Here is a 13,717-nt window from a genome sequence, read left to right on the forward strand (position 1 = left end):
CATTGAGTAGCAATTCAGTATCTACTACATAAAGCTGCCTGCAAAGGCAGATCACACTAAATCCAGTTAAGTCTTTGATATATAAAGTAAACCTGTAAAAGCAAAATCTTCACTAAATTTGTTTGAAGAATAGGTATGAAAGAGTAAAGACAATCTGAATATGCCAGTTATCAAAAAAGGACATGATCATGTAGTAAAGATGATTAACACCATTTCTAGGACGAAAAACATTTTATATCTCAATGTTAAAAATTTTACTGAAAAATCCCATGTTTCTCAGATTCAAAAAAAAAAAAATCAATAGGGGCAACTCAGCAGAATATTATAGGAACCAGAGGAGCCAACTCTGCGATTAGAGGTTCGAAACTTTCAGTCCCACCCACCCCCTGACTTCTGACTTTCAGAATGCAGAGGGGATGGACATTTTTGATCACCAACAGCCAACGATTTAATCAACCATGCCTATGAAATGAAGTTGCCATAAAAATTCCTGAAGGATTAGGTCTGGGGAGTTTCCACATTGGTGAACACAACGAGGTGCTGGCTGTATGGCACACCCAGAGAGGGCATGGCAGCTTGGTGCCCGCTCCCCTATACCCTGCCCTATGCAACTCTTCCATTTGGCTAGCCCTGTGTTGTAGTCTTTGTAATACATCATAAGCATTAATGAAGTGTTTTCCTGACTTCTGTGAGTCATTCTAACAAATTGTCAAATCTGAGAAGAGGCCTGTGGGAATCCCCAACTTCTAGATGGTTGGTCAGGAGTATGGGTGCCCAACTCATGGGGGCTGCAGCTGGCCTCTTAGGGTGGAGACAGTCTTGTGGAACTGAGCCCTTAACCTGTGGGTTTTGTGCTGACTCTGGGTAGTGTCAAAAAAAGGACTGAATTGTTGGGACACCCAGTCGGTGTCAAAGAATAAAAGACACTAAATATGCGATAATGGGGAAACAATTTCTCATAATCCTTATCAATGAAAATCAGAAAACAGGCACAATTATAAAATCAGTTCTAAATTCAACTTGGGGAATCATTACCTCAGTTTCATCTAAGTGCCACACAGGCCCTCATGATTAAAGTAGCAATTTATTAGTGATCTTTCAGATGATGTAATCAACACTATGCTTCTATTTAACTAGCATCTGGGACATCTTGGGACAGCACTGAATGCTGGAGGATTATAGTTTTATTTTTAACTTATTTTGAAATAACCTCAAATTTACAGAAAAGCTGCCAGATTGTTACAAATAATTTCTTTATACCTTTAACTCAGATTCATGAAATTGTAACCTTTTGCTACATCTCTATTATTTTTTCTAAATTTTCAGGTAGATTGTATATAGCATGCTCTGTATCTCTCTTTTTTTTAATATATGAAATTTATTGTCAAATTGGTTTCCATACAACACCAAGTGCTCATCCCAAAAGATGCCCTCTTCAATACCCATCACTCACCCTCCCCTCCCTCCCACCCCCCATGCTCTTTATCTCTTAATATGAGCGTTTCCTAACAAGGATATGCTTTTACATAACTATAGTACAGTTACTAAAAAAAGTGTGTGGGTTTTTTTTTTACATAGGATCCAATGGAGGGTCACATCTTCGTTTGGCGGTCACGCATAGTCTCCCTTTAACCTCTAAGGGCTCCCAGCCTTCCTTTGTTTTTGTAATATTGACAATTTTAAAGAATAAAAAGGCAAGTCATTTTATTGAATGCCCCTCAGTTTGGGTTTCTCTCTTCTTTCCTCATGACTGGATTCAGGTTATAAATTTCAGCTTAAGTATTAACATAATTCATGGTATGTTCTTCTCAAAGGATATCTGGAGGCACATAAGGTCCATTTCCCATCATTACATAGTTGCCATTTCTCTATTTGTAATTAATAAATTAGCTGTGGGACTTAATTTGAGATCATGCTCATAATTTGTTCCTCAGAAAACTTCTCTCACCTCAGATTTAACATTCACTGGTGAAATCTGCCTGAATCAATTCTTACTATGATGACTGCAAAATGGTGATTTCTTATCTCCATCTCTCCTTCCACATTTATTAGTCAACATTCTATGGTAAAAAAGAGTTATCTCTTCTCTTTTATTTAATCATTTATCTATTTTATTAGTTGAAAGGACTAATGGATTACTTTATTCAGGTATACTCCATTTATTGTCCTTACTTAATACTCAAATTTGACCAGTGGAAATCCACAGAAGATGGCTGCTGGGTCTTTTACATGTCCCCAAATTTTGGGCGGCTCCCCTGCTCCAGCTCCAGAATCAGTCTTTTCTCCAAGGAACCCTCAAGTTCACTTCAGTGAAGATTAATACTTAGAATCTAAGGTCTGGGTGGAAAAATTGGTATGTTTCTGTTCTAAAAATGGAAAAGATATTCTTCCTATGAGCACTGCCTTTAGATTAGTTTGTGAAAGACGTGTACAAGATTCTACTCAGGGCAACAACATCTAGTTGAGCTCTCAAAAAAAAGGACTTTTAAAATGTGTGAGCAAGTATTTCAACTTGGCCAACCAAATATGATTTATTGTGTAAGCTATAATATAGCTCACTCAATCTTACTTTAGAGATTTTAAAACTCTAAATAAACTTTCTGAGTCTTTACAGTCAAGCTATTCCATTAACTTTCTCTGAAGGGCAACCCAACTCTTAACAGGATATTAAATATTCTTCAAACTCCTTAGAAGGCTATATTTATGTTCTGTTTACAACCAACCTTCCTTGGTTTAAGAGCTTTCTTTCATGCCACCAATGGAAGCAAGAAAAATATCAAGAGCAAAGGCATTGTGTATTAATGAAGTGAAATAAAGAATACAGAACACAAAAGGTCTATTTTAGTAGAGACTCAATAAATTAAAACCACATTTAGTAATAGGCTAACCTTATCCACATGCAAAGCCCAAATAATCAGTCTGAAATGCAAAGTTCATCTGGCAAAGTTATGTAAGCAGTCTGTGAAACAGAAGATCAAACAGAATCTTCTTTTGTAATACATACACATTAATCTTTTTTCAATACTTTGAGGTCTTTATCCCCATATGCTTTCTACAGACCAGAAACAACTAAAGATTAAAAATCTAAGGTAAGAATCTATCATGTGAAAAGAAGCTAAGAAGTATACTGGCTAAATATTTTTTTTAAATAAAATAACTTGGGATTGTTTCTTTTAAAGTACAAATCATCAGGGTGCCTGGACGGCTCAGTCGGCTAAGCGTCTGAACTCTTGATTTCGGCTCAGGTCATGATCTCACGGTTCGTGAGTTCGAGCCCCTCATCGGGCTCTGCACTTTCAGTGCAGATTCTCTCTCTCCCTCTCTGTTCCTCCCCAACTTGTGCGCTCTCTCGCAAAATAAATAAACTTTAAAAAAAATAATAAAGTACAAATCTTCTTTCATAAAATAATGCACATTTTACACACTCTTAGGATACAATTTTTTTAAAAGTGTCAAGGAGAGTCACTGAATGTGTAGGACTCTTAAGTTCTTCAGTAACAGAAACCTCATTAAATATCTATCCGTAGCTATACATACAGATGTAGCTATACATGCACATACATATACTAGAGGTCAAGGGATATAATGGGAAAAAAAATGGAACCAGGAGACTTGAGTTCTCATATATCAACATATTACAGGACCTTGAGTAAGCTGGGCTAATATTTTATGGGCTTTCATACTGTCATTCGTAAAATGAGGCAGTTAGAGCCAATGGCTTTAGAACTTCTTTACTATTTCATCTGCTGTCATAGTTTACCATTTCACTCTATATCATAAATTCATAAGGTTAATGAGACTTTCCCAAAGCAAAAAACAAAATTTAAGCTAAATAGGAATGAATGGTTTTGATCAATACCCTTGAGCTTCTTACTAGTAGAGATTACTCAATCAGAAAAACAATGTGTATTTTTTTTTCTTTTTTAATGTTTATTTATTTCTGAGACAGAGAGAGACAGAGAATGAGAGGGGAGGGGCAGAGAAGAGAGCGAGACAGAATGTGAAGCAGGCTCCAGGCTGTGAGCTGTCAGCACAGAGCCCGACACAGGGCTCGAACTCACAAACCGTGAGATCATGACCTGAGCCAAAGTCGGTCGCTCAACCGACTGAACCACCCAGGTGCCCCAAACAATGTGTATTTTCAACTAGCTAACATTTATTGGAGACTTAGCGTGTCAGGCACTGTGCTGAACGCTTTTAATTGGATCAGCTTGTTTAATTCTGAAGACGTGCCTACAATAGGTATTACTGTCCCTCAGAATAGACAGAGCTTAAAGAAATTAGCTTGCTCAAGGTCACAACAGCTAGTAAATCACAAAGCTGAGATGCAAAAAAGGGTGACTCCAAAGTTTATGCTCTTAACCACCATACTATACTACCTCCTAATAAATAAAGCATGAGTCAAATACGTTCTTCATTTAATCTCTAATAGGTCCTGATTATTCCCATTCTAATTACAATAGAGAAAATTGCTATAGTGACAGCCGACCAAGAAACAATTTCAAATTAATCATGTGAACAGAAAGACTATTTAAAGATTTGCTTTTATTAAAGAGAAGTGCTGTGTTTTTGGTAATAAGCAACCTTTCCTTCTTTTAAAAAAAAATGTTTAATGTTTCTTTATTTTGGGGGCAGGGGGAGGCAGAGAGGGAGGGAGACAGAGAATCCAAAGCAGGCTCCACACTAAGAGAACAAAGCCCAACGCGGGCTTGAACTCACTAACCGTGAGATGACCTGAGCCAAAGTCAGATGCTCAACCGACTAAGCTACCCAGGCACCCCAGCAACCTTTTCTTTTAATAAAACAAACAACGCCATTAAATCTGAAAGACAAGCAAAGTTCTTTTTTTTTTTTTAAGTTTATTTATTTTGAGAGGGACAGAGAGAGCACAGAAGGGGCAGAGAGGGAGAGAAAGAGAATCCCAAGCAGGCTCCGCACCGTCAGTGCAGAGCCCAGAGTGGGGCTCGAACACATGAACTGTGAGACTGTGACCTGAGCCAAAGTCTGAGGCTTAACCGACTAAGCCACCCAGGCACTCAAGGCCAGCAAAGATCTTAAGGTGTGATATTATTACTCATTTCCCTGCCTTTAGGCAGACAAAAAACCTCCTGACAATTACCCCAGATGGCAGGGTTTGTCCAAGAGAACATCTCTTCAGATAGCATCAGTCTTGTCTCCATCACCATTTCAAATTTACTGCATAACTCTGATTACCAACATAAAGGTTCAAAGACAAAGCTGACAACAGACATTCTTTCTTGCTTCCAGTTAGGCCACTTCAACTAGCCTGTCTGCTGACTGGTAGAACGTGTGTAACTTTAGCAACAATCCTTTTGCGGGGTATATAGCATTTTAAGAAGCGGATGAAAAAGATAATGTACATACAAATCATGCACCAGAAAATGCCTTCTATGGGTTACTTTCACCCCTCCAAGCGCCTAAAGCAAACCTTCTCCTTTATATTCTCTATATATTTCTTCAAGATGCAAGCTGTCTCTCAAACTCTCAGAAAACCTCTTTCTTAGATGAATTTAAGCCTAGAAATAGTCAGTTCTGACAAGATATGGTTAAGTAAGGATATTATACAAAGCAGAATAAGCCAGAATCCAAAAATTAAAGGCATAAAGAATAAAACATCCAAAAAGATAGCCATTTGGATGGGAATAAATTTTATAAACAAAACTACCCATTTCAATTTTCTTCATTCCTCCTATAGAGTAATAAACAGGTTTCTCTAACACACAATGTCCTCCAACCAAAGAGATTTTTGGTTTCATATATTGTGTGACCCTTAAACCCAATTTTGGTTTCAAATATGGGTTGATGTCCACTGAACAACTTACAGAAATTAAAAAGCAGAGCCTACATGCACTGTGGGTCTACTCTGTATCTCATCTGAGCACAGAAGAAAAAAGGAAAATTACCCTTCTTTGATCCAACCCTGGATGAAGCACTGAAGAATTTCTTCACTGTGGTAACCTTGCGGGTCTTCTCATTGGTTTTTTTTTCTTCAAACTTGGAAAATGTAAGGGATTGGGCCCCCTGGCTGCTCTGACTGCTGGCAAAGGCCTCTTCCTCCTCCCGCTGAAGTCTGCAATTCAAGAGAGATTAAGAATGAGCCAGACATCCTCCAAGTTTTCCTTGTATCTGAAGCTATTACTCAATGAATTGCAGGGAGATCTTGAATTTTTAGAAATGGAGGCTAAACATAACATATAGGTCTGAAGTGCCTGAATGAAACTATCCCACACACTCCTAGACTTCAAAAGGAACCTTCTCCATAGATCATATTCATTTAACAATATACTAAGGTTACATAAAAGGAACTCTAGTCCTTTTCCCTAACAAGCTCAAGGTTGAAAAGGAAAAAGATAAGTATATAATGTGATAGTTCCTACAGTAGAGTAAAACCTAATTGCTATGAGAACATAGGAAAGAACAACTTAATCTGCTAGAGGAGACAAAGAAGGTTTTACAGTGGTGCTATTTACACCGGTCTTAAGAGGTGAATAGGGTTCCACTGAGTGAAAGGGCATTCCAGGAAGAGGGAACTACAAATGTGAAGGCATATGGTTTCCTTTGCAGATCAAGATCAGCGTAGTCACCGGTGTGACCAGGTGGTTAAGAAACCTTGACTACTGAGCCCATTATAATCCTAGATTTTATCATGTAGTGGGGAACCAAGAAAGACTGTAAATCCAATAAATGACCATCATCAGATCTGTACTTTAAAAAAATAATGCAGGTTGCTATGTGATAACTTGAGGGGCAATAATTAAGAATATATTATACAGGGGCGCCTGGGTGGCGCAGTCGGCTAAGCGTCCGACTTCAGCCAGGTCACGATCTCGCGGTCCGTGAGTTCGAGCCCCGCGTCAGGCTCTGGGCTGATGGCTCAGAGCCTGGAGCCTGTTTCCGATTCTGTGTCTCCCTCTCTCTCTGCCCCTCCCCCGTTCATGCTCTGTCTCTCTCTGTGCCAAAAATAAATAAAAAACGTTGAAAAAAAAAAATTAAAAAAAAAAAAAAAAAAAAAAGAATATATTATACAAAGATTTAAGTGAGAAAATATAGATCTGGAAACTAAGAAAGGATGAAATTCAAGAAACTTCTTTGAGCTGGAATAAATTCTATTTATTGGTCAGATAAGTGGTGTAAAGGAGAAATTAAGAATGACTCCCAAAGAAACGGGAACCCTCTTGCACTGTTGGTGGGAATGCAAATTGGTGCAGCCACTCTGGAAAACAGTGTGGAGGTTCCTCAAAAAATTAAAAATAGACCTACCCTATGACCCAGCAATAGCACTGCTAGGAATTTACCCAAGGGATACGGGAGTACTGATGCATAGGGGCACTTGTACCCCAATGTTTATAGCAGCACTTTCAACAATAGCCAAATTATGGAAAGAGCCTAAATGTCCATCACCTGATGAATGGATAAAGAAATTGTGGTTTATATACACAATGGAGTACTACGTGGCAATGAGAAAGAATGAAATTTGGCCCTTTGTAGCAACATGGATGGAACTGGAGAGTGTGATGCTAAGTGAAATAAGCCATACAGAGAAAGACAGATACCATATGGTTTCACTCTTATGTGGATCCTGAGAAACTTAACCGAAACCCGTGGGGGAGGGGAAGGAAAAAAAAAAAAAAAGAGGTTAGAGTGGAAGAGAGCCAAAGCATAAGAGACTCTTAAAAACTGAGAACAAACTAGGGTTGATGGGGGGTGGGAGGGAGGGGAGGGTGGGTGATGGGTATTGAGGAGGGCACCTTTTGGGATGAGCACTGGGTGTTGTATGGAAACCAATTTGACAATAAACTCCATATATTGGAAAAAAAAAAAAAAAAGAATGACTCCCAATATTTTTTAGCTAACTGAATAAAATAGTGATGTCATTAACTGATACAGAAGAAGGGTAGGAGGAAATGTTGGGATTGAGTAAATAAAAGAAAGAAATTTGACCTTGGACCAGGTCCAACGTATTTGAGGTATTTATAATAAATCTAAAGAGCTATCTATAGAACAATGGTTCTATATGTTGAGCCCAGCAGCATCACCTGGGAACTTGCTAGAAATGCAAATTCCCAGACCTCACTCCCACCCTACTAAAGTCAGAGACTCCAAAATGAGGTCCAGTGATCCCTGTTTTGATAAGTGATTCTCATGTTTGTTCAAATTTGAGAAGGAGTGCTGTAATAAAACTCAAGCAAGGTCATAAATGGAAGCAGAAAAAAAAAAACCATGAAGTCATAGGTAGAAGTGTTAGTCTGAGAATGGAATAAGGATATACCTCTCTCCGAGACAAAATAGAAGTCAGCATCAAGATAGGAGCACATTTCGCTGTGGAGAGGGGAGAAAGCTGCTTTCTTCATGAAACAGGATCAGCTACTGAGATGTTCAGGAGTGCAGTGGGAAATCTGAGCAAATACTTAATGCTCTATATTTTCTCTTTTGGACCATAGAGTTACTGAAAGCAGTGAGTATGCATTATAATTCTCCAAGTTCACCACAGATGCTAGAAAAGTAGTCACTCAACAAATATGGATGATTAGGTATTAAAAAACTAGCAAAAGATGTCAGAGTTCAGTCTGATGTTCTTTTATGGAGAAGTTTTACTGTTTCTAGAATGTTTTGGCAAGAGATTAACATCATTCATGGCGTTTTATTCATCTCTATACTCACCAGCCATTCCATCTTTTAGTTTTTATCATAATCATATTTCTGGATAATATAAACTACTTTGGACTAACAAATCTCATTTTTAAGAAACAGTTAAATTTCCAAAATGCACACGCTCTATATACAAATCAAAAAAGTTTTTACTATTATGTGTTTATCACCATGGCAGGAGCTATGCTGGATGTATTTTAAGAATGAAAAAACTGAGGGGCGTCTGGGTGGCTCAGTCTGTTGGGCGTCCAACTTCGTCTCAGGTCATGATCTCACAGTCTGTGAGTTTGAGCCCCGCGTCAGGCTCTGTGCTGACAGCTCAGAGCCTGGAGCCTGCTTCAGATTCTGTGTCTCTCTCTCTCTCTGCCCCTCCCCTGCTCATACTCTGTCTCTGACTCAAAAATAAACAAAAATATTAAAAAAAAATTTAAAAAAAAGAATGAAAAAAATGATGCCTGATGAGAGCCATGTGCTTGGTACATCAGCTAGACTACTGCATTTAATGTTCACCATGAAATCTGTGTATCTCCATTCTTCTTCTCTGAGAAGTCTATTTTATCTATCTAAAAGAACTCAGTCTAACACACTCTAAACACAAAATAATTACAAGACAAAGATAAAATGAAGAAATCACTGAAAGCTATTCATTAAATGTTGACTGAGAAGAAGAAGAGAAAAAATTCACTTCTAATACTAAGCTGACTTGCTGATAGCTCACAACAGGGGAGAAAAATGGATTTTGACAATGACTGAGCTATATCTCTAACTGTATCGCTGTTAAACCACCCCCAGGTAAGTCCTTTTACCGCTCTGCCAGTTCCCAATCCTCCTGAATCTGCTTCTGCCTGGCTTTGTGGTACTCTTCCCTCCAGCACTTGGAGCAGAAACCCTGCCAAGCAGGGTTGCCATAGTAACCACATCCTTTCTTGCATAGGAGCTCCGACTGATCCACGTGAATTCCACGGCGTTCAGACTTCAGGCTCATCTTCTTTCTGCTAATCAAGTATAAAAAAGAAAGTGTTGTTGCACTATCATTCTTCTATCAGCACAGGAATTGAGAACAAAAATATGAGCGAGTCCATAATCTTCAAGCTATTAGGGAGGGAAGGAAGGCTGTGAGGGAGGCAAAGAGTTTAAATACAGCAAGTTCCTGGGACACAAGGCTGCCTCAATTGGTAGAGCATGCAACTCTTGATCTTGGGTTTATGGGCTTGAACCCCACACTGGGTGCAGAGATTATTTAAAATAAAAATCTTAAAAAAAAATAAAGCAAACAAGTTCTTGACACAGTCATCCAAAAGAAAACATTTCTTATTTCCCTCTCAATAATACATACAACACTTTAAGAAAGGACTAATATTGGACTAAAGGCCTAAATGTAACACTTGAAACTATAAAACACCTAGAAGAAACCACAGGGAAAAAACTTCATGACATTGGATTTGACAATAATTTCTTGGCTATGACACCAAAAACAGCACAAGCCACAAAAGGAAAACCAGACAAATGTGACTGTATCAAACCTAAAATGTTCTGCATGGAAAAGTAAACAGCCCACAGAGTGAGAAGGCAACCTGTATGGAATGAGAGAAAATATTTGCAAGCCATGTATCTGCTAAGGGATTAATATTCAGAATACATAAAGAATTCCTGTAGCTCAACAACAACAAAAACAAATAATCTAATGAAAAATTAGCAAAGGACTTGCATAGATAATTCTCCAAGGAAGATATACAAATAGCCAACTAACATGTGAAAAGATGCTCAACATCACTAATCAAGGAAATGCACATCGAAACCACAATGAGATACCACTTCACATCCAATAGGATGGCTATGATGAAAAAAAAAGTCAGATAATAACAAGTGTTAGCAAGGATGTGGAGAACTCTCATACAGGGCTGCCTGGAATGTAAAACAGTGCAGCTGCTTTTGGAAACAGTCTGACAGCTCCTCAAGCAATTAAACAGAGAGTTACTATATGACCCAGCAATTCCACTCCAAGGTGTGTGTGTGTGTGTGTGTGTGTGTGTGTGTGTATACACAAAAGAGATGAAAACATATGTCCACACAGAAACTTGTACACAAGTGTTTAAAACATTATCCATAATAGCCAAAAGGGGATGAATGATAAAGAAATTGTAGTATATCGATACAATGGAGTATTTGACCATAAAAAGGAATTAAATACTGATACATGTCACAACACGATCAACCTTGAAAACATTTTGCTAAGTGAAAGAATCCAGTCATAAAAGGCCACGTATTATATAATCCCCTTCATATGAATGTTCATATGGGGAAATCTACAGAGACAGAAAATAGATTACAGTTGCTTAGGACTAAGGGGGAGAGGGTGGGAATAAAGGAGATAGCTGAAGAGTATGAGGTTTCTTTTTGAGAGGATGAAAATGTTCGCAAGTTGGATGTCATGATGGTTGCCACTGAACTGTTTAACCTTTAAATGGGTGAATTCTATGGTATGTGAATTATACTTCAATAAAGTTATTTTTAAAATACATATCTTGGAGATCTTGCAGGTTGAGGCCCAGACCACACAATAATGCAAATGTCACAATAAAGTGAGTCAAATAAATTTTTTGGTTTCCCAGTGCATATATAAGTTAGGTTTACACTATACTGTAGTCCATTTAGTGTTCAATTCTAAAAATTAAAAATGCAAATTTGACACTGAGATAAGGTTACAGGTAAATTAGAATATACCAGTTTTATGGATTGGAGAGGAAGGGTGAAAAACAGCAAAGAAACAAAGTCCTAGAAATTGAAGTAGGAGCAACGTTTTTATCAGAGTTTTAGCTATAACAAAGTATAAAACTGTAGGATTTAAGCTTTATGTGGTAAATAACATGGCATTCATATGTAAAATGTTCAGTATCTGAGTGGTAGTTTTACTGATGTATACATAGTTATTTTAATTGTAGACTTACAATTGCTACATTTTATGTACTTAATAAAGTAATTAACATAAAAAATAATAAAAATTAAAATTAAAAATGCTTTATTGCTAAAAAAAAATGCTTTATTGCTAAAAAATGCGAACTACCATCTGCGGTTTCAGTGAATTGTAATCACTGATCATAGATACCATAACAAATAATAATGAAAACGTTCAAAATATTGCCAGAATTACCAGATTTTTGTGACACAGAAACACGGAAGTGAGCAAATGCTGTTGGCAAAATGGCGCGGACAGATTTGCTCAATGCAGGGTTGCCACACAAACCTTCAATTTGTGAAAAAAATGCGGTATCTGTGAAGCTCAATAAAGCAAAGTGCAATAAAGCAAGGTATGCCTGTGAAACTCAACAGAGGAGGGCAGGATGGAAGTCACGGAGATTCAATATTGGCTTTGCAGGTGGAGCGACTATAAGCCAAGGAATGTGGGTGGCTTCTAGAAGCTGAGAATGACCTCAGTCCTATAACCAAAATGAACTAAATTCTGCCAGCATGAGTATGTCTGGAAGCAGATTTTCCCCACAGCCTCTAGAAAAGAGCCCAGGCTGGCTGACTCCTTTATTTTGACCTCTTGAGATCTTTAACAGAATACCCAGCTGAGCCAGGCAGGACTTCTGCCTTAAGAATTTGGGGATAATAAATGGGTATTGTTTTAAGCTGCTAAATTTGTGGCGATTTGTTATGGCAACAACAGAAAACTAACAGGCCTCTTTTCCACATCTCTTTTTGGGAGCCTTTGCACATGTGTTCTAATGCTGCCCAGGGCTGTGTGCCCTGCTGTTCACATGGTGATTATTCTCTCCTACTGTAGGTCTTAGCTTTCACATCGCACTGTCAGGAAGACCTCCCCTGGTTACTCTCTCTAAAGTAGTACCTCCCCCAAATCCCCAACTCTCACCTCCACGCTGGCATTATTGCTCTATATCCTACCTATATTGAACAAGGCAGGGTAAGGAAAGAGTTAACCAAGCAGGCCTGAGTTGCTCAAAAATCGTGCACATTCTCAGAAAGGCCTGCTTGTGTACTGGCTCATGGTCAGCTTCTGGGAATGGAAGTCTTTATGTCTTTATGTCATAAGTGTCATTATGTTTTGTATGCTCGGGGCTTTGAACCACACTTTAGACAGTCTGCGCAAATAGTGTGATGTATGGTGAACACCTGCTTTCATTCTGGGGGATCCGGAGTCGCATTAACTGTGGTCATACTGTGAAGGCACTTGTGCCTATGTGACCAAACTTCAATAAAAAGCCTGGAATTCAAGGCATAAGTGAGTTTCCTTAACGGAAAATACCTCACACGCGTTGCTACAATTTGTTGCTGGGGGATCAAATGCACCGCTGGGAGAAGACTCATGAGAAGACTCAGGACTGGTATCCTCCAAACTCTGCTCAGTGCACTGTTTTCCTTTATTGATCCTGCTTTGTATGCTCTCACCTGGCTATAAAACATCACCAGGAGAACAGGAGTTCTATGAATCCCATCAAATTACCAAACTTGGGGGGAGTGTTGGGGACTATGGGTATGATTATAAAGGGGTGGCATGAGAGAGCTCTTAGTGGTTACAGAATAGTCCGGTATCTTGACCGTGACACAAAACTGCTATACACACACAAACGACAGATGTCAATTTCTTGGTTCTGAGAGTATACTATAGTTATGTAAAATGTAGCCTTTGGGGAAAACTGGGCAAAGAGTACACAGGGCCTCTCTGTATTATCTTTGCAACTTCCTGTTACTCTGTCATTTCCAATTAGAGAGGTTTAAAAAATTCCACTTAAATTTTAAATGACAACACGTATGACTGAACCACTGTATATGAGACAGTTAAACAGTGATAACTCAGGTTATTTCTAAATATGGAAAACAAAGAGAGCAAGTGAACTGCCAGAAGTGCATGCCATGATTTGAAAGGCTATGTAGTGGTGATGATAGCTCTGTTTCAGTGGGGCAAAGCAGGTACAGTCAACACACCTACATTAGACATCAGAGACATGTAAACAGCATATCCCCTTCGGTTATGGAGAAACATACGGGGATCAACTGCCTGAGACTCCATTCTGTCTTTCCCGCA

The 13,717-nt window shown here is 38.5% G+C and overlaps 1 protein-coding gene across 3 annotated transcripts in view; it reads right to left on the minus strand.

Moving 5' to 3' along the window:
• The window catches only part of RABGEF1 (RAB guanine nucleotide exchange factor 1), a 60,850-nt gene that overhangs the window by 31,863 nt on the left and 15,270 nt on the right, over nt 1-13,717 (minus strand). For 2 of the 3 annotated variants that reach the window (XM_042972573.1, XM_042972572.1), the window contains exons 2-3: nt 9,477-9,665; nt 5,925-6,091 (exon numbers count right to left, since the gene is read on the minus strand). In XM_042972573.1, the coding sequence (XP_042828507.1) occupies nt 5,925-6,091; nt 9,477-9,655 (346 nt within the window). In that variant the 5' untranslated portion in view covers nt 9,656-9,665. The remainder of the gene's footprint in view (nt 1-5,924; nt 6,092-9,476; nt 9,666-13,717) is intronic. The other variant, XM_042972571.1, reaches the window with a different exon arrangement.

Source organism: Panthera tigris, chromosome E3 (genome assembly GCF_018350195.1).
Source record: "Panthera tigris isolate Pti1 chromosome E3, P.tigris_Pti1_mat1.1, whole genome shotgun sequence".
NCBI classification, from domain to species: Eukaryota; Metazoa; Chordata; class Mammalia; order Carnivora; family Felidae; genus Panthera; species Panthera tigris.